Source organism: Chrysemys picta, chromosome 12, assembly GCF_011386835.1.
Source record: "Chrysemys picta bellii isolate R12L10 chromosome 12, ASM1138683v2, whole genome shotgun sequence".
NCBI classification, from domain to species: domain Eukaryota; kingdom Metazoa; phylum Chordata; order Testudines; family Emydidae; genus Chrysemys; species Chrysemys picta.
The window spans coordinates 24117298-24139783 of NC_088802.1; the positions used below are offsets into that span (position 1 = coordinate 24117298).

The 22486-nt window shown below is 41.8% G+C and overlaps 2 protein-coding genes across 2 annotated transcripts in view; one reads left to right on the plus strand and one right to left on the minus strand.

The window, feature by feature from the left end:
* Window positions 1-22486, plus strand: part of LOC135974464 (maestro heat-like repeat-containing protein family member 1) — a 936803-nt gene that overhangs the window by 506502 nt on the left and 407815 nt on the right. The gene's annotated exons all lie outside the window — the stretch shown is intronic.
* LOC135974656 (olfactory receptor 6F1-like) lies at window positions 18303-19238 on the minus strand. The gene has a single exon (XM_065563072.1). It carries the CDS (start codon window positions 19236-19238, stop codon window positions 18303-18305), a length of 936 nt encoding a protein of 311 aa, XP_065419144.1.

Below are 22486 nucleotides of genomic sequence, written 5' to 3' on the forward strand. Positions count from 1 at the left end.
CCCAGGAGGATGAACTCCTACACGCTGGTTTGGTTTTCTATTTCTGCCCCAGCCATGAGGTCCATTTGTCAAGACATGAGGGATCATAAGGCATTTAAACATGTTGAATACTCTTTTTGATGTGCAAATGTGCAACACCTAATATCCTACCCTTTGAGAATACCAATAGACTATCTGCAAATCCACAGCCCTGAACCTCTGCCCACATCTCCTAAAACACTTTGAAGGTATTTTTCTGGGCTGTGGGTTTGTGGGATTTGACACTGCACCTGGTAGACCTGGCTCTTGCTTGAACTCGCTTCACTGGTGAAATACAAGGGACAAGATTCCAGGCTGAAATTCTAAGGGATTTTGGCACTTTAGGGCTCTTTTTAAAATCCCAGCTGTAATACTTAGAACCCAGGTTAAAGATAAGAAAAGGGAAGGGAAGCAGGTGCTACTCAACACTGTGCTGTCCTTGTGAAACTTTCAGTCTCCTCAGTAGAGATAAGAGTTGCACTCCTCATTCCTCTAAGGCCCATGAGGAGCCAGTGGGGTGGCTGACCCAAAGGCATCTTTCTGCTGTTGCCAGTCTAGCCCATCAACCCCACTTCACCCACCTGCGAGACAGCCTCAGGATTTGGCTCACCTTGAAAATAACCTTGCTTGCTGCTCAGCAAAAAGCCTGGGACTTTTAAAAATACCTAAGTGACCTAGAAGCACAAGTCCCACTGAAAGTCAATAGGACTTCTCTTCCTAAGCCACATTTGAAAAATACCATTTTGTTTACACTGAAATCTTTCACACAAACATATCAGTTTCATCAAAAATTTCGTCTGGATGCGTTGTTAGGTCCAGGATGGAATTTCTGAAGAACATAAGAACAAACAGAAAAGGCCAACTGTATAGTCTAGTAGTACAGGCAATTACCTAGGCTATACAGGGCCCAGGTTTGAGACCCTCCTCTGAATCAACCTCAGCTGGGATGTCCATATGAATCTCCCATGACCCAGGTGACTGCCCGAACCACCTGGCTGTTGTGTGCTGGGTTTCTTAATCTTCTATTTTTTCTCCCATCAGTTTTGAAACGTCTCGTGTTCTCTCCATATCAGAACAAAACAAAATTTGAAACCTTCAGAATTTTTTTTTACAAAATGGAATTCTTCCTTTCCAAGAGAGTCCTAAATAGGCCCTTTAGAAAACCCCACCCCAGATTCTCAGGAACAAGGAACTGACATTGGAAATTATAAATTATGTTGATTATTTATTGTATGTCTTCAGGTAGAACCTTAAGGTCCCAGCTAGGGGTGGGACCACATTGTGCTGGGTGCTTAGAAGACCGTCCCTACTCCAAAAAGCTTACAATCCAAAAGACAAGCCAGACAAACATGTGGAGACAAAGAACAACAAAGAAACAGCTTCCCAGAAATACAGTAAAATTGCTTCCCAGTTTCCCTTTCCTATAACAACCCTCCTCTTCCACTCATCTCCCCTGGGCTCAGCTTTCAGTCAAACCCTTACAGCTTGGGTTAGACCAGAACAATAGCCTAACTAGTTAGGAATCATGTTCCAAACACGGCACAATGCCAAATGCTTAAGAAACAACCTATAATCCACCCTACTACTCTAGGTACTTCTGCTGCATTGTACAGAGGACATTGCTCCCTGAACTGAGGTAGACATCAGTTGATAGAAAAAAGAATGATTGATAGTCATTGTAGCCTGATATTTTCAAACGGGTTAGAGGGAGTCAGTGCAATAGAAGCTGGGTGACTAACTTCCTTATGCTTCTTTGAAAATCCCAGCTGTAATGCCTACCCTCTCTGTTGTAATTTGAATTGATTCATGTGCAGATAACAATATTTAGCACTTGTACAGCTGTATACATGTGCATAGCAATGTGCAAAGAATAACTATTAATCCACACAATGTGACTACAAACTGGAGGCCTGATTTAAGGAACTTTGGAGTGAATGGTTGACAAGGTCAGTATAATTGTTCCCATTTTACAGATGGGGAAACTAAAGCAAGGATGTGAAGCGATTTGTTCAAATCACAGAGACAGCTGAGGATAGAACACAAGAACTGATATTAACACTTCTCTGCCATGTGCTGTGTTCAGAAATAGATTTATCTATCTATCTATCTTCTCCTTCTTTTTCTCATTTGCCACTGTTAAGTTACTATACCAGAAAATTCCACAGGTTAATGTATTAGAGCTGCTTGAAAGTTTTCAACCAACACATTTCATCAATGGAAACTGTCTTTATGATGAAACTGAGATTGTTACAAAAGAAAGAAAGAAATAAAGAAAGAAAGAAAGAAGAGAGAAGATAACTTAGGGATTTTCATGAAAACAATAACAATGAGAAGTTGTTTCTGGTGCAAAAAAGACAAAATATTTTGGCTTAAACCTGAAAATTTTTGTTTGTTGTTTTTTGACCCCCCCCCCCCAAAAAAAAAACCCAGAAAAAATTAAAAGAAAAATTGGACAAAAATGAAAATGTTTTCATTTTTGTCAAAAATTTTGATGTAAAACAATAATTTCCCAAATGGCTCTATTAGTTTTACAATTTACAAAAAAAATATTATTTCCTTTTGTTCATTCTGACTTTATACTAAATTAAAAAAGAGGAATAAGATATACTCATTCTTTCAATACAGGTGTGTTGACTCCTCAATGAGGCAAACTTTTTGAACAGCAATTTTCAGGTAGCTCACATTACAAAGAAAGGCAAACTTATTTCTCAGTACAGTTACTTTAAACTATAAGTCCAGGATATGCTTTAGCTGTCTGGTGGATCTAACTTACCATGTCTTCTGATAGAGCTTGTCAATTCAAACTCCTTTCATTCACAATCTTTTTCTCTTTGGATGATACACAATAGCACAGGTGCTGAAAAATAGTGCATCCTAAGATGGTATATCTTCCTTTCCCCGCAACTAAACATATAGCAAATACAGGAATATTTCACACATGGTTCACATTTACATCACATTTACCACTGTAGCAGTGTAAAGGGGCCTTAAAATGTGTGTAATAAGTATAATCCACTCCACCATTAAGCCCCTATTCTACTGCCAGAGTGGTGTGAAGTGTTGTTAGCATAAATGAGAATCTGCCTCTTCAAACCAAAAGAGTCAGGCAAATTTAGTAGATTTTGACATTGATAGGAATCTGTTTCCATCATCATCCAACTAGCTTTACCCCTACCTACCTTGTAAATGAACTGCTGCTGAAATTGGCTGCATGAGGGTGTTTGTCTTGTACTCCACCTCCACCTCCCCATCGCCCCTGGGATATTGGATGGATCTCGACAGAATTTCACAGACTTCCTTATGTTATGTATCGGACTCTGCTAAATCAGGCTGGTCTCCTGGTGAAAGCACAGTACTGGCAGCCTGGAGAGCAACATTTTTGTCCTGCATTTGCCAAACTGTTTCTACACAGTGGGAGCTTTGGTGTCTTAGTTAAGCCCCCACCAAGCCTCATTTCCCAAGCTTTAAAATAATGGCAAATGCCAAATTTGGACCCCTTCAACTTGCTGAACACAGACAAAGACCTGGAGAGAGGAAGCCCCAACAGTGAATTTTATTGGTTCTACAAAACCAAGGAAATATGCTTCATATACTTGACACCATCTTCTGGCACCTAATCAATTCCTCATTTCCATATACACAGATATAGAGAATTCCTGTAAGAGAGGGGAGTAAGCTGCATCTAAGGGAGGACTCGTGCCTTGGAGCAGTGTCTCTGAAACAGACAGTAAAATGTTCAAGAGTTTCTGAATTTGTTAGTCTCTAAGGTGCCACAAGTACTCCTCGTCTTTCTCCTTATAGTTAGAAAGTTCTTCCTAATATCTAATCTCAATCTCCCTTGCTGCAGCTTAAACCTGTTACTGGTTCTCCTATCTTCAGTGAACATAGAGAACAGTTGATCATAGTCATCTTTATAACAGCCCTTAACATATTTGAAGATTGTTATCAGCTCCCCCCTTGTTCTTCTTTTCTCAAGAGTAAACATGCCCAGTGTTTTTAACCTTTCTTCATAAGTCAGGTTTTCTAAACCTTTCATCATTTTTATGCTGCTCTCCTCTGCTCGCTCTCCAATTTTTCCACATCTTTCCTAAAGTGCAGCACCCAGAAGTGGAAATAGTAATCTATCTAAGGCCTCATCAGCGCTGAGTAGAGGAGAACAATTATCTCCCATGTCTTACATACAACATTCCTGTCAATACACCTCAGAATGTTATGAGCCTATTTTACAACCGCATCACATGTTGGCTCATATTCAGCGTGTGATCCACCATAATCCCCAGCTCCTTTTCAACAGTACTAACCCCTAGCCAGTTAGTCCCCCACTTTGTAGTTGAACATTTGTTTTTTCCTTCCTAAGTGACGTACTTTGCACTTATCTTTACTGAATTTCATCTTGTTCTTTTCAGACTCATTTTCCAATTTGTCAAGGTCCTTTTGAATTCTAATCATGTCCTCCAAAGTGCTTGCAACCCCTGCCAGCTTGCTGTCATCTGCAAAATGTATAAGCACACTCTCTGCTTCATTATCCAAATTATTAATGAAAATATTGACTAGTACCAGACCCAAGACTGACCTCTGTGGGACCCCACTAGATACCCCCTTCAAATTTGACAGCAAACCATTGATAACTACTCTTTGAGTATGTTCTTTTAACCAGTTGTTCACCCACCTTATAGTGATTTCCTCTAGACCACATTTCTTAGTTTATTTATAAGAATGTCATGGGGACTGTTTCAAAAGCCTTACTAAAATTAAGGTATATCCCATCTACTGCTTTCTCCAATACACCAGGTCAGGAACCTTGTCAAATAAATTGAAAGTTTTATTTTTAATTGAGATTTTGACATAAATTGACATTCAAATGATTGATCTTGATGTCATTTTCAGTCAAAATGTCACTTTTTCATTTTGAATTGACATTTTGAAATGGAATATTTCATTCTGAAGTGTTGCAAGTACAACTGATTGATTTTTTTCTAACAGAACAGTTCTATGGGAACGTGTTGATTCCATAAAAAACTTTTTAGAGTGGTAACTAAGAACATCTGGAGTTTAATATGCAACTTGTTTGTATCATTGTATAAAAGGAGACATCATAGGAGGGGAATCCCTGTTCTGGTCTGGGGGAACAGGCTCCTGGTGTCCTGGCTGAACCAGTACCATTGTCGCAGGCATACATGTGTTAGTGTACCTGTAGCTCTTATGGGGCGATAATATTATGCTTTGTTGACAATAAATCTGGCCAAGCACCTTCACCACTGAACGGAGCTTGTGGTCTTTATGAATAACATCAAGGTCTGCTGAATCAGCACGCTGCATTCTCTGCTAGTGCAGCTAACACTGGAGCTCCAAGAACAGCCACACTAGCAGCATTAACAACTTAGCAGCCTTAACAACACTCCGCAGCACTAACAACATATATCAGTAAGGGGGGTTTATGGTCTGCCATATCCCTAAGGGCAGTTAATCATCAACAGGAGCCCTTACCTGGTGTCCCTAAGGGGACTTTGACCGCAGTGGCCTGTGTTCTTAGCCACTAACAGGCGGTGCCTCCAATAGTTTATAGTAGTCAGGAACCCTTCTTGGCCTCCCTATGTGGTTTGGACTATCCCCAACCTGGCACTTATCCCTATGACTAGCCTGATGCCTCATACGTACACTTTTCTGACACCTCCCTAATGGATGAACCAACGATCAAGGTACACTTCATTTACAAGGGGAAATATAATGGAAACATATAAAAGGAAGGGGAAGATAGATGTGGATTGGGTACATCAGTAACACCAACCAATCCACATGTAACACTACCCCTACAGTGGATTTCCTTGGATTCACAAGTTCAATTTATTCCACACTAGTAGGCTCCATAATGTGGAGGAGCTCACATAACTTCATGAGTCATTACAGGCCTGAAGGTGCTTGAGTGAAGTGAGATGATGAGGGTACCAATTCATCCAGGGGGAAAACCTCTCTGTGGCAGCAATAGGCATTACTCACAGGGGAAAGAATCCCTACAGCATAGGAGGCCTCTTGGGTGTTTCTAAATCAGTTGTTCTCTCTCCTTTCAGGGCAAAATAGGCAGGGACAGACAGTCAGGAGAACACTCACTCTCCTCCTTTTATCCCTCCTCCAATTGGCATAGTAAGCCTTCCATCCCATAATGTTCATCAATTCACAAGGCTCAATAAAGCCCTGCCTTTTACTGGCTAGGTGAGCACAGTGCAGCCTTTCTCATCTCTCATCTACCCAGCAACAAGCTTGCCTCTCTTTTTCATCAGATCTCTTAACCAGGGTTACATATATAATATAATATGTTATAAATATACAATATATGTTACACACACACACACACATATATATATATAGCAATAGTGTGTGAAAATGTTCATGTATTGATTTTTTTCAATATCCAGTCTTAGATTTTTTGATCATTTCTTCAATCAATTAAAAAAAATAGAAAAATGCATAATTTCTTGTGATGAAAAATGTTGACAGTGTTGACAATTTCAACTAAAAAGGGCCAAATATTTTCAATGGAACTACTCTTTCTTGGAAAAATGCCAGGAAAATCTAAATAAATAAAAGCAGCGTCCAGAGTCTCTCGCCATTCAAGGTGTGACCTGCTCATGACCAGAGTGGGCTGTGTATTGGTGGATTTAAGACACCGGTTTAACTCCTCAATCCTGGGCCCCCTATTTGGGGAGCTGGTCCCGAACGTAAAGCTGGTCCCCACCAAAATCCTACTTTCATGTGTGTCAGATACCAATGGCCTTCATGGGCTATTCCAAAAGCTGGGAATTGGCCAGACATAGGGATATCTTTGCCATGTTCTTTTTCCTGAGCAGCAAGAGGTGGGTTGGGTAGGAGTCATAACAGCTGTCCCACACAAATGGATCAGAAGGAATATTCCTGGGGATAGATCTGCTGTTTTAGGGGTGTTGATCACTATCTATGGGCCAGATCTTGAGCTGATATAAATATGATCTATTCTGAGGTTGTAGAGGTGGGAATCAAGTGGCTTCTTGCAGGCTCATTGCACGGGTGTGAATTTTTCTCTGTGGCATTAAATTGATATTTAACATGTACCCCTGGAGTGAAATCCTGGTCCTATTCAAGCCAGTGGGAACTTTGCTATTGACAGCAGTGTGGTCTAGTTCACCCCTGGAGTCTTAAAATTCCACATCCATACATCCACCTGTTGGAGAGACCTCACAAGTTACTCAAATAAATTCATCCTGAAGGAGAGGAAATCTTGTGTATATTTGTGGCTGGGAATTTGAAAATCAGTGGTGTTAAGCACATAGGTGCTTTTGAAAATCTCACTAAATGCCTAAATACCTTTAAAAATCTGGTCCCCTATTAGTAGCTACATAGATAGTGAATACCTCACTCCTCCAGAGAAGTACATTATATCATGGAACAGGCCACCCAGATACCCCGAAATAACTTAGACTCATAGACTCATAGACTTTAAGGTCAGAAGGGACCATTATGATCATCTAGTCTGACCTCCCGCATGATGCAGGCCACAAAGCCGTCCCTACCCTTTCCCTTGACTCTGCTGTTGAAGTCCCCAAATCCTGTGGTTTAGAGACTTCAATTAGCAGAGAATCCTCCAGCTAGCGATCCCTGCCCCATGCTGCGGAGGAAGGCGAAAAACCTCCAGGGCCTCTGCCAACCTACCCTGGAGGAAAATTCCTTCCCGACCCCAAATATGGCGATCAGTAAAACCCCGAACACGTAGGCAAGATTCTCCAGCCTGACCCTCATTAGCCATTATACTATTTACCAGCGATGGCACGCTGTTCCTTTGACTAAAATCATGTTATCCCATTAAACCATTCCCTCCATAAACTTATCTAGCTTAATCTTAAAACCAGACAGGTCCTTCGCCCCCACCGTTTCTCTCGGAAGGCTGTTCCAATATTTCACCCCTCTGACGGTCAGAAATCTTCGTCTAATTTCAAGCCTAAACTTCCCCACGGCCAGTTTATATCCATTCGTTCTCATGTCAACATTAGTACTGAGCTGGAATAATTCCTCTCCCTCCCTGGTATTTATCCCTCTGATATATTTAAAGAGAGCAATCATATCCCCCCCTCAGCCTTCGTTTGGTCAGGCTAAATAACCCGAGCTCCTCGAGTCTCCTTTCATACGACAGGTTTTCCATTCCTCTGATCATCCCAGTGGCCCTTTTCTGTACCCGTTCCAGTTTGAGTTCATCTTTTTTAAACATGGGAGACCAGAACTGCACACAGTACTCCAAATGAAGTCTCACCAGTGCTTTTTACAACGGAAGCAGCACCTCCTTATCCCTACTAGATATACCTCTCCTAATGCATCCCAAGACCGCATTGGCTTTTTTCACTGCCACGTCACGTTGTCGACTCATAGTCATCCTGCGGTCTACCAGGACCCCGAGGTCTTTCTCCTCCTCCGTTACTTCTAACCGATGCGTCCCCAGCTTGTAACTAAAATTGTTGTTAGTCATCCCTAAATGCATCACCTTACACTCTTCACTATTAAATTTCATCCTATTTCTGTTACTCCAATTCACAAGGTCATTCAAGTCTCCCTGCAGAATATCCCGATCCTCCTCTGAATTGGCAATACCTCCCAGCTTTGTGTCATCCGCAAACTTTATCAGCCCACTCCTACAGTTGGTTCTGAGGTCAGTAATAAATAGATTAAATAAAATGGGTCCCAAAACCGAACTTTGAGGAACTCCACTGGTGACCTCCCTCCAACCTGATAGTTCACCCTTCAATACGAACCGCTGCAGTCTCCACATTAACCAGTTCCTTATCCACCTCTGGATTTTCATATCGATCCCCATCTTTTCCAATTTAACCAATAATTGCTCGTGCGGTACTGTATCAAACGCTTTACTGAAATTAAGGTATATTAGGTCCTCCGCATTTCCCTTATCTAATAAGTCCGTTACTTTCTCAAAGAAGGAGATCAGATTGGTTTGGCACGATCTGCCTTTGGTAAAACCATGTTGTAATTTGTCGCAATTGCCATTGACCTCAAGGTCCTTAACTACTTTCTCCTTCAGAATTTTCTCCAGGACCTTGCACACTACAGATGTTAAACTGACAGGCCTGTAGTTACCCAGGTCACTTTTTTTCCCTTTCTTGAAAATAGGAACCACATTAGCTATTCTCCAGTCCAACGGTACCACCCCCGAGTTTAAAGATTCATTAAAAATTATCGCTAAGGGGCCTGCTATTTCTCGCGCCAATTCCTTCAATATTCTCGGATGAAGATCATCCGGTCTGCCCGACTTAGTCCCGTTAAGGTGTTCAAGTTTGGTTTCTACCTCGGATACGGTAATCCCCCCTCCTGTATCCCCCTCTGTCACGCTGCTAATATTCCTAATCCCTTCATTGACCTCATTGAACACCGATGCAAAATATTCGTTTAGATATTGTGTCATGCCTAGATTATCCTTAATCTCCACTCCAGCTATAGTCTTCAGCGGTCCCACTTCTTCTTTCTTTGCTTTCTTCCTATTTATATGGCTGTAAAACCTCTTACTATTGCTTTTAATTCCCCTCGCAAGGTCCAACTCTACACGGCTTTTGGCCTTTCTCACTCCATCTCTACATGCTCTGACCTCAATAAGGTAAGTTTCCTTACTGATCCTTCCCCTCTTCCACTCTTTGTACGCTTTCTGTTTTTTCCTAATCGCCCCTTTGAGACGGTCGCTCATCCAGCTTGGTCTAAATCTCTTGCTTACTAACCGTTTTCCCTTTTTCGGGATATAGGCCTCCGACAGCTCATGCAGCTTTAACTTAAAATAATCCCAGGCATCTTCTGCCTTCAGATCCATTAATATGTTTGCCCAATCCACTTCCCTTACCAGTCCTCTTAATTTATTAAAATTAGCCTTTTTAAAATTGTAAACCCTAGTCTTCGATTTAATTCTGTTAATCCTTCCATTTAGTTTAAACCTAATTAGCTCATGATCACTGCAGCCCAGGTTGTCCCCTACAACCATTTCCTCAACGAGGTCCTCACTACTCACCAAAACCAAATCCAAAATGGCCTCCCCCCTCATCAGTTCAGCTACTACTTGATGAAGGACTTGATCAGCAAGCACATCTAGGAACATCTGAGCCCTATTATTGCTACTAGCATTTGTTCCCCAATCTATATCTGGGAAGTTAAAGTCCCCCATAATTACACAGTTCCTATTAGTATTTACTTCCCTAAACACATTAAATAATTCTTGATCCATATCCTGGGTTGATCCTGGCGGTCTATAGCACACCCCAAGCACTATCCCAGGGGAGGCTCTAGTAGTTCTTTTTCCCAGTGTGAGTATTGCCCAGACAGACTCTGTCTTATCTATTCCATCAATTATTAATTTTTTACAGCTTATCTCATTATTGACATACAATGCCACCCCCCCACCTTTACCTTTGTTCCGGTCGTTCCTAAACAGCACATGCCCTTCCATACCTGTACTCCAGTCATGACTGCCATTCCTCCACATTTCAGTTATTCCTATGATCTCTGGTTTCATTTCTCGGACCAGGAGCTCCAATTCCTCCATTTTGTTACCTAGGCTTCTCGCATTGGTGTATAAATATCCTAATGTATGCTGTTTAGCCTGTCTCCCATTAGTAATGCAATTTGTTACAGACCCCTTACTGTTCATCCCCCCTCTCCTTCTTATGTCCAATCCCATCCCCCCGGCTATATCTCTTCTTATCTCATCACTCGCCTTTTCAATGTTGGAATCTGGTGTGGAGATTAACTGTACATCTCCCAACCGTCTCCCCCAACTTCCTAGTTTAAAGCTATTTTGATGAGATGAGCCAGCCTCCCTCCCAGAAGTCTATTTCCTTCCCTACTCAGGTGAAGTCCATCCCATGAGAACAGCTGTCTGTCCCCAAAAGCCTCCCAGTGGCCATACATTCCAAAGCCCTCTTTATAGCACCACTCCCTTAGCCAACTATTTATTCTCACAATCCTATCAGCCCTTTGCTGCCCTTCTCTAGGAACAGGCAGAATCCCACTAAAGATGATCTGAGCCTTGATTTCCTTGAGCGTCTTCCCCAGCCTGGCATAATCTCCCTTGATTCTCTCTAACGAGAACCTAGCCGTGTAATTTGTTCCTACATGAAAGATTATCAAGGGGTTCTTACCTGCTCCTTTTATTATCCTTTTCAACCGCAGGTCCACATCGCGTATCTTTGCGCCCAGTAAACAGCACACCTTTCTGTTCTCTGGGTCCGCCCTGGTCACAGGCCTGTCTAATCTCCTCAGTAAGGAGTCCCCAATCACGTACACCTGCCTTCGCCTGGCGAGAGTGTGATCTACTAATCTATCCTCTGGTCCCTCTAGCCTAACCTGTGTCTGTTCCTATCTTCCCTCATACTCCCCCTTCTGCCTTCCTGAATCCTCCCGGGGCCCAGATTTGGTGCTGTCTCCATCAACTCCTCCTCTCTCTCTATTGGACTAGCTGCTCTTCTCTTCTTCCTCACCCTCCCACCTTCAGTCACCACGTGCTGCCCCCACTCCTCGTTATCCAAACACCCAAACCTGTTCCTGAGTTCTATTTCCCCTTCACTAGCCCTCCTTTTCCTTGGCCTGCTTCTCACGGTCACATGCTTCCACTGCCCTTGTTCTCCCCCTAACATTCCCCCCTCACAGTCCTCAGCCTCTGCTTCCACCTGCACCAGCACTCCTGAGCATTCCCCTTCAGCCCCTCCTTGCCTTTCCTCCATCAGCTGCTCAAAGCCCCTTCTAAACTCCACCAGGGTGTCTACCTGCATCTCCAACCCCTTAATCTTTTCTTGCAGTAACGCTATTAGGTGGCACTTCATGCAAACATACCTCTGTTCAGGCTCACCTGCTAGAACTATATACATACCGCAGCTTCCACATGCAGCCATCTGCATTCTGTTCACTGCTGCTTGGCTCATGGCTGCTGCAGTCTCTGCCCAAAGCACCTGCGGACACAGAGCACACAACACACCGCTTGCTTCAATACAGAAATAAAATCCCCTCTGACTGCATGCCCCTAGTTGTCACCTTCCATCCCACGTTGGAACCCTTACGGGGTATCATCAAACAGCTACAACCCAGACTCAATAGGGACCCCATCCTGAAATAAATCTTTCCTGAACTCCCTCTCCTGGCCTTCAAATAGCTCCCCATCCTCTCCGAGCTCAGCATCAGAAGCAAGCTGCCCACAGACCAAGAAACCCCAACTCAAAGCGGCACCAGACCCTGCCAGAACAACAGATGCAAAACCTGCAAACATATCTCCACTGCTACAATGATAACACTCCCCACAACACATTTTTCAAGGCCCATGGATCCTACACATGCCTATCACAACGTGTGGTGTACTTCATCCAGTGCACTAAATGCCCCAATAGCAACTATGTGGGTAAAACCAGACAATCACTACGCTCGTAAATGAACTCACACAGTAAAATGATAAAAGACAAAAACACCACATCACCTGCGGGTGAACACTTTTCACAAAGTGATCACTCTATATCTGGTCTATCAGTCCTCATCCTCAAAGGAAACCTGCACAACACTTTCAAAAGATGAGCCTGGGAGCCTGAATTCATAATTTTGCTAGACACTAAAAATCATAGTCTAGGGCCTGGTCTACACTGGGGGTGGGAGGAAATCGATCTAAGTTATGCAACTTCAACTACGTGAATAACGTAGATGAAGTTGACATACTTATATCTACTCACTTCACTGCGATAAGCCGATGGCTGACACTCTCCCGTTGACGCCGTTTGCGCCTCTCCCCCTGGTGGAGTCGACGTGAGAGTGCTTGGTGGTCGATTTATCACATCTAGACTAGTGGGTAGGATTTATGGCTTATTACAACAATCTGAAACCCACTAACCTCCCTTTTCAGAGTAGCAGCCGTGTTAGTCTGTATCCGCAAAAAGAACAGGAGTACTTGTGGCACCTTAGAGACTAACAAATTTATTAGAGCATAAGCTTTCGGTATGCATCCGAAGAAGTGGGCTGTAGGCCATGAAAGCTCCCTTTGTGTCTTTTCATTGGGTGGCCCCTGGTTTTTGTATTGTGGGAAAGGGTAACTATCACTTTTCTATTCACTTTTTCCACACCATTCTTGATTTTATAAACCTCTATTATATCTCCCTTAATCATCTCTTTTGTAAGATGAACAGCCCTAATCTTTTTAGTCTCCCCTTGCATGGAAGCTGTTCCATACCCTAGATCAACTTTGTTGCCCTTCTCTGGACAGTTTCCAGTTCCACTATATCTTTTTTGAGATGGGGTGACCAGAACTGGACACTGTATTTAATATGTGAGCGCACCGTGGGTTTATAGTGATGTTATGAAATTTTTGTCTTATTTTCTATCCCTTTCCTAATACTTCCTAGCATTCTAACATTATTAAGGGCACAAGAGCAAACTATCCCACTGCACAGGAAAGATAGGAAGTGTGACGGGTTGGGTCACAGAGCCCCTTGGGACTGCCACCTGAGGTGCTGAGACTACCTCTGAGCCCATTTTCCCTGCTGGCTTGGGACCTCAGTACCTTGCCTTGTTTGAGCCAGACACGCTAGCCTGCTGCAAATGCAGATCCAAGTCTGAACCACATCCCCCACAAGCTGCAGCCTTAAGTGAAAACAGCTTAAGAAGTGCTCCTGTCTCCAGCACTCAGATACCCAGCTCCCAATGGGGTGCAAACCCCAAATAAATCCGTTTTACTCTGTATAAAGCTTATACAGGGTAAATTCATAAATTGTTTGCCCTCTATAACACTGATAGAGAGATATGCACAGCTGTTTGCTCCCCCAGGAATTAATACTTGCTCTGGGTTAATGAATAAGTGATTTTATTAAATATAAAAAGTAGGATTTAAGTGGTTCCAAGTAATAACAGACAGAACAAAATAAATTACCAGGCAAAACAAAGTAAAGCACGCGAGTCTAAGCCTAATACAGTAAGAAGCTGAATACAGATAAAATCTCACCCTCAGAGATGTTTCAATAAGCTTCTTTCACAGACTGGATGCCTTCCTAGTCTGGGCCCAATCCTTTCCCCTGGTACAGTCCTTTTTCCAGCTCAGGTGGTAGCAAGGAGATTTCTCATGACTGCAGCCCCCTTTGTTCTGTTTCACCCCCTTATATAGCTTTGGCACAAGGCAGGAATCTTTTCTCTCTTTGGGTACCCACCCCTCCTTCTAAATGGAAAAGCCCCAGATGGATTCCAGTACCAGGTGACATGGTTACATGTCCTGTGAGACCCCAAGCCTTCATTCTTCCCAGCCTGACTCACAGGAAGGCTTGAAAGTAAACAGAGCCATCTTCAGACAATTGCTCTAGTTGATGGGAACCATCAAGATTCCAAACTACCATTAATGGCCCACACTTTGTATAATTACTATAGGACCTTGGAGTTATATTTCATATTTGTAGTTTCAGATATAAGAGCGATACATTTATACAAATAGGATGACCACACTCAGTAGATTATAAGCTTTGTAATGATACAAGAGAACTTTTGCATGAAGCATATTCCAGTTACATTATATTCACACTTATTAGCATATTTTCATAAAATCATATGGCGTGCAACATCACAAGGAGTATGGCAAGAGACTACCGTGGCTTAACCAGGAGATCGTCAATGATCTAAAACTCAAAAAAGAGTCCTACAAAAAGTGGAAACTATGTCAAATTACAAAGGATGAATATAAACAAATAACACAAGTATGCAGGGACAAAATTAGAAAGGCCAAGGCACAAAATGAGATCAAACTAGCTAAGGACATAAAGGGTAACAAGAAAACATTCTACAAATACATTAGAAGCTAAAGGAAGACCAAGGACAGAGTAAGCCCATTACTCAATTAGGGGGGAAAGACAATAACAGAAAATGTGGAAATGGCAGAGGTGCTTAATGTATTCTTTGTTTCGGTTTTCACCAAGAAGGTTGGTGGCGATTGGATGTATAATATAGTGAATGCCAGTGAAAATGAGGTAGGATCAGAGGCTAAAATAGGGAAAGAACAAGTCAAAAATTACTTAGACGAATTAGATGTCTTCAAATCACCAGGGCCTGATGAAATGCATTCTAGAATACTCAAGGAGCTGACTGAGGAGATATATGAGACATTAGTGATTATCTTTGAAAAGTCATGGAAGATGGGAGACATTCCAAAAGACTGGAAAAGGGCAAATGCCCATCTATAAAAATGGAAATAAGGACAAGCCAGGGAATTACAGACCAGTCAGCCTAACTTGTGTACCTGGAAAGATAATGGAGGAAATAATTAAGCAATCAGTTTGCAAACACCTAGAAGATAATAGGTGATAAGTAACAGTCAGTATGGATTTGTCAAGAACAAAATTGTCAAATCAACCTGATAGCTTTCTCTGACAGGATACCAAGCCTTGTGGATGGGGGGAAGTGGTAGATGTGGTATATCTTGACTTCAGTAAGGCTTTTGATACTGTCTCACATGACCTTCTCATAAACAAACTAGGGAAATACAACCTAGATGGAGCTACTATAAGTGGGTGCATAACTGGTTGGAAAACCATTCCCAGAGAGTAGTTATCAGTGGTTCACAGTCATGCTGGAAGGGCATAACGAGTGGGGTGCTGCAGGGATTGGTTCTGGGCCTGGTTCTGTTCAATAGCTTCATCAGTGATTTAGATAATGGCATAGAGAGTACACTTATAAAGTTTAACAGATGTATTGGAGCATAAGCTTTCGTGGGTGAATACCGACTTCGTCAGACGCATTCACCCACGAAAGCTTATGCTCCAATACATCTGTTAATCTTAAAGGTGCCACAGGACTCTGTTGCTTTTTACAGATCCAGTCTAACACGGCTAACCCTCTGAGACTTGTAAAGTTTGCGGACAATACCACACTGGGAGGGGTTGTGAGTACTTTGCAGGATAGGATTATAATTCAAAATGATCTGGACAAACTGGAGAAATGGTCTGAAGTAAATAGGATGAAGTTCAATAAGGACAAATCAAAGTACTCCACTTAGGAAGAAACAATTAGTTGCACGCATACAAAATGGGAAATGACTGCCTGGGAAGGAGTACTGCGGAAAGTTATCTGGGGGTCATAGTCGATCACAAGCTAAATATGAGTCAACAGCGTAACACTGTTGCAAAAAAAGCAAACATTATTCTGGAATGTATTAGCAGGAGTGCTATAAGCAAGACACAAGAAGTAATTCTTCTGTTCTACTCCCCGCTGATTAGGCCTCAATTGGAGTCTTGTGTCCAGTTCTGGGCGCCACATTTCAGGAAAGATGTGGACAAATTGGAGAAAATCCAGAGAAGAGCAACAAAAATGATTAAAGGTCTAGAAAACATGACCTATGAGGGAAGACTGAAAAAATTGGGTTTGTTTAGTCTGGAGAAGAGAAGAAGGGACATGATGACAGTTTTCAAGTACATAAAAGGTTGTTACAAGGAGTAAGGAGAAAAATTGTTCTCCTTAACCTCTGAGGCTAGAAAAAGAAACAATGGGCTTAAATTCCAGCAAGGGCGGTTTAGGTTGGACATTAGGAAAAACTTCCTAATTGTCAGAGTGGTTGAGCACTGGAATAAATTGCCTAGGGAGGTTGTGGAATATCCATTACTGAAGATTTTTAAGATCAGGTTGGACAAACATCTGTCAGGGATAGTCTAGATAATACTTGAGTGCAGGGGACTGGACTAGATGACCTCTCAAAGTCCCTTCCAGTTCTAATGTTCTATGATTCTGTTAGCCTTTTAGACTTCTGTTGTGTATTGAGATGAAGTTTTCAGAGAACTATTCACAATGACTCCAAGAAATTTTTCTTGAGTGGTAACAGACAATTTAGAACCCACCATTATCATCTTATATGTATATTTTGGATTATTTCTTCCAATGCACATTACTTTCACTTATCAATGTTGAATTTCATCTGCCATTTTGTTGCCCAGTCACCCAGTTTTCTGAAGTCAGCTTTGGACTTAACTATCTTGAAAAATTTTGTAGCATCTGCAAACTTTGCCACTTCACTGTTCATTCCCTTTTCCAGATCATCAGTGAATATGTCGAACAGCACAAGTCCCAGTACAGATGCTTGGGAGGCCCCACTCTTTACCTCTTTCCATTTTTAAAACTGACCATTTATTCTAACCCTTTGTTTCCTATTTTTCAATCAGTTATTGATCCATAAGAGGACTTTCCCTGTTATCCCCTGAGTAATTTCCTTCAGAGCCTTTGGAGAGGGACCATGTCAAATGTTTTCTGAAAATCCTAGTACACTATATAGACTGCATCACCCTTATTTACATGTTTGTTGACCCCCTCAAAGAATTCTAATATATTGGTGAGGCATGACTTCCTTTACAAAAGGTGTTTTGACTCCTCCCCAACAAATTCTGACCATCAATGTGTCTGATCATTCTATTCTTTAATATACTTTCTACCAGTTTGCCCAGGATTGAAGTTAGGATCACTGACCTGTAATTCCCAGGATAGCCTCTGGGGCCCTTTTTATAAATTAGAATTATATTTCTTACCATCCAATTATCTGGCACATAGGCTGATTTAAGTGATCGGTTACATACTACAGTTTGTAGTCCTGCAATTTCATATTTGAGTTCCTTCAGAACTCTTGGGTGAATATCATCTGGTCCTGATGATTTATTACTGTTTAATTAATCAAGTTGTTCTAAAATCTCTTCTATTAACACATCAATACGGGACAGTAATTCAATAAGGTCTCCCAAGGATATTGCAGGAAATTGCCATGTCTGTCACAGTCAGTTCCATGGCATCACACAAGTCCCCCCTACTGGAAAATATATCATAAATGTAAGTAGGGGAGATAAAGTGTGAAAGTGGGAATTTCCAAGGCGCACAAGGAAGCTAGTCATCTAACTTGTTTTGAAATTTAGAGAGATCTAGGCAATTAATTTGCATACATTCCTTTGAAAATGTCAGCTTGACTCTATATCTGACATTCAGTGGGAGCTTGTTACCCAACTCCCTTAGGCCTAGGCCCCTACGTAATTATCAATGGGTGCATCCATATAGATCCTGGCAAATGCCACACAAATTTAGCAACTTGGAATTTTCAGTATAATAAATTTGCATTTCTCCCACTTGAGTTAATCTGTAAGCCAACATCAGGTTGTTATAGTCAATGAGGAAACTTGTAAAACAAAGAAATGTTCACATGCAATAAGAATGACCTTCAGGAAATTTTAATTTTGGTCCCTTTGATAACATTGCTACTAAATGCAGATCATTTGAAAACCAATTTACATGCCACTGATTGCCTTTTCCAAGGCTCGCTTCACCTCTTTGTTTCTTAGAGTGTAAATGAAAGGGTTTAATAGAGGAGTTACAATAGTGTTAAAGACGTTGACTATTTTGTTTAGATCCAATGAGTTCTGTGCAGAAGGCTTGACATACAGAAAAATGGTGGAGCCGTACCAGATAGTTACGACAGTGAGATGGGCGGACCAAGTGGAAAAGGCCTTTTGGCGGCCTTGGGCTGAGGGGATTCTACAGATGGTGGAGATGATGTAAATGTACGAGACTAGGGTTACTGCACATGAGCACAGAAGGACATTAATAGAGATGATAAAAGTTGCCACCTCAACGAGGCTTGTGTCAGTGCAGGAAAGCGCTATACAGGAATCTATGTCACAAAAGAAGTGATTGATAATGTTAGGGCCACAGAAAGACAACCTGGATATTAGAGATGCCAGCACAGAGATAGCCAGGAACCCACACAGCCAAGAGATGAGGGCCAGCTGAGCAGAGAAGGTACTGTTCATGAGGGAGCTGTAACGCAATGGATGACATATAGCCAAATAGCGGTCATAGGCCATGACAGCCAGTATGAGACATTCTGTAGATCCCAGAGAGAATATGAAATACAACTGCAGGATGCAGCCGGTGAAGGAAATGGTTTGGCTTTTCCCGAACATGACACCAATGGCCTTGGGGACGCAGGCCGTGGTGTACCAGATCTCCAGGAAGGAGAGATTGCAGAGGAAGAAGTACATGGGGGTGTGAAGCCATGGGTGGGTCCACACTAAAGCTATAACAGACATATTCCCTACAATTGTCAGGAAATACATAATTGAAAACACCACTGCAAGGGAAATCCGAAAAAACCAAGTGCCAGGAAAACCCAGGAGTATGAATTTCTGCACGCTGGTTTGGTTTTCTCTTTCTGCTCCAGTCATGAGGTCCATCTGTCAAAACATGAGGAATTATAAAGGCATTTAAACATGTTGAACACACTTTTGGATGTGCAAATGTGAAGCGCCAAATACCTTACCCTATCAGGGTACCTATGAAATATCTGCAGATCTACAGCCTTGAAACTCTGCCCACATCTCCTAAAACACTTTCAAGATACCTATCTGGGCTCTGGGATTGTGGGATTTGACACTGCACCTGGCAGACCTGGCTCTTGCTTGAACTCGCTTCCCTGGTGAAATACAAGGAACAGGATTCCAGGCTGAAATTCTAAGGGATTTCGGCACCTTAGGGCTCCTTCTAAAATCCCAGCAATAATACCTGGAACCCTGATTAAAGATAAGGGAAAGGAAGCAGGTGCTACTTGTATCTATTGTATACATACAATATGATGGGGGCTAATTTAGCTACAACAAGTCAGGAAAAGGATCTTGGAGTCATTGTGGATGGTTCTCTGGGGATGTCCACGCAGTGTGCAGGGGCAGTCAGGGGAGCAAGCAGGATGTTGGGAATCATTGGAAAGGGGATAGAGAATAAGTCTGAGAATGTATTATTGCCCTTCTGTGAATCGATGGTGCGCCCTCATCTCGAGTGCTGCGTGCGGATGTGGTCTCCTCATCTCAAGGGGGATGTACTGGCACTGGAGAGGGTTCAGAGGGGAGCAACTGAAATTAAGGGTTTGGAACAGGTCCTGTGTGGGGAGAGATTGGGGAGGCTGGGACTCTTCAGCTTGGAAAAGAGGAGACTAAGGGGGGATATGATAGAGGTATATAGAATCATGAGTGATGTGGAGAAAGTGGATAAGGAAGAGATATTTACTTATTCCCATGATACGGGAACTGGGGGTCATCAGGTGAGGTTGACAGGTTGACAGGTTGACAGGCAGCAGGTTTGAGACAGATAGGGGGAGGTTCTTCTTCGCGCAGCGCACAGTCGGCTTGTGGAACTCCTTGCCTGAGGAAGCTGTGAGGGCTAGGACTATAGCAGGGTTTAAAAAAGAACTGGATAAATTCATGGTGGTTAAGTCCATTAATGGCTATTAGCCAGGACGGGTAAGGAATGGTGTCCCTAGCCTCTGTCTGTCAGAGGGTGGAGATGGATGGCAGGAGAGTGATCACTTGATCATTGCCTGTTAGGTTCACTCCCTCTGGGGCACCTGGCATTGGCCACTGTCGGTAGACAGGATACTGGGCTAGATGGACCTTTGGCCTGACCCGGTACAGCCTTTCTTATGTTCTTATGTAACACCAGTCTGTTCTTGTGCATCTTTCGGGCTCTGCAACAGAGATGAGAGCTCCACTCCTTATTCCTCTATGACCCATGAGGAGTCAGTGGGATGGCTGACCCAATGGCAGCTTTCCCCTGTTGCTGGTCTAGCCCATCAACCCCACTCCATTCACCCATGAGAAAACCTCACGATTTTTCCCATTGTCTTCATGCCTCACCTTCAAGATAACCTTGCTTGCTGCTCAGTAAAATGACTGGGATTTTCAAAAACACTTAAGTGACCTAGGACCACAAGTCTCCACTGAATGTCATTAGGACTTCTGTTCCTAAGACACTTATACTCCCTGATCTTCAATGGGAGTTGTGCTACTTAGGCCTAGAGCTGGGAAAAATACAATACGATACAATAAATAATTAGACAAAACTTTTTTTTACGTTGAAAAATACCATTTTGCTGCAACAGAAATATTTCATGGAAACATAGTGGTTTCAACAAAAATGTCATCTGGGTATGTTCTTAAGTTCAGGATGGAATTACTGATCAAAGTGAGAACAAATGATAAGAACTAATGCCATAGCTTGGTGGCACGTGCACTTGCCAAGGTCTGAGTTCTACTTCTGAAACTACCAGACATGGGAGTTGAACATGATTCTCCCATGCCCTGGGTAACTGTTCTAACCACCTGGCTGTAGTGGGTTGATATTTTGTACATCTCTTTTTGAAAAGTCTTGTGTTCTTTCCATATCAGAACAAAACATAGCTTGAAATCTTGAGATTTTTTTTTCTTTTTTTCAAAAAATGAAATTCCAATTTCCAGCTGGTCCTACATAGACCCTTTAGAAAATCCCAACCAAAATTCTCAGGAACAAGGGATTGACATCAGAAATTAGAAATTATCTTTATCATTTACTGTGTGTCTTCTGGTAGAACCTTAAGGTCCCATCTATGGTTGGGACTCCATTGTGTGGAACATGGCACAAACATAGCACAGAATCCAGCCCATTTCCAAAAATCTTACACTCTAGAAGACAAGCCAGGCAAGCAGGGAGAAACAAACAACAACAAAAATGTTTCTCAGAAACACAGTAAAATTTTCTTCTTTGCCTTATTAAAGTTACTATACCAGTAAATTCCACAGGTTAATGTATTAGAGCTGCTTGGAAATTTTCCATTCTCACATTTTTTTGATGGACACTGTCTTTTTGATGAAACAGAGATTTTTGCAAATCAATCAGTCAATAAAATAATTTTGGGACTGTCCTCAAAATAATAACAGGAAGAAGTTTCTGGTGACTAAAGAACAAAATGTTTTGATTGAAAACTAAACACTTCTGTTTTGTTTTGTTTTTTACAAAAACCTGGAAAAAAAAACATAAAAGAAATTTGTTGAGAATAACAAAATTTTTGTGATAAATTTTGATGCAAAAAGCAACTTTCCCAATTGATTCTATTAGTTATACAATTTACATATAATTGTATTCCTTTGTTCATCCTAGATTTCATCCTATATTAGTAAAAAAGTGATGAGATAGACTTATACTTTGAGTACAGGTGTGTTGATTCTTCAATGAGGCAAACTTTTTGAACCGCAATTTTCATTACTAAGAAAGGCAAACCTATTTCTCAATACAGTTACTTTAAACTATAATTCCAGGATAGACTGGATCTGGCTAGTGGATCAAACTTACCATGCCTTCTGATAGAGCTTATAAATACAAACTCCCTTCATTCATAATGTTTTTTCTCTCCGGATGACACACAATAGCCTTGGCTGCTGAAAAATGGTGCATCATAACATGGTTTATCTTGCTTTCTCCCCACCTAAATATATAACAAATACAGGAATATTTCACATCTGGCTCACATTTACATTAAGGTCATTTTACACCGCTGTAACAATATAAAGGGACCTTAAAATGTATGTAATAAGTATAACTCACTCTGATTTTAAACCCCCATTTTACTGCCAGAGTGGTGTGAAGTGTTGTTAGTATAAATGATAAT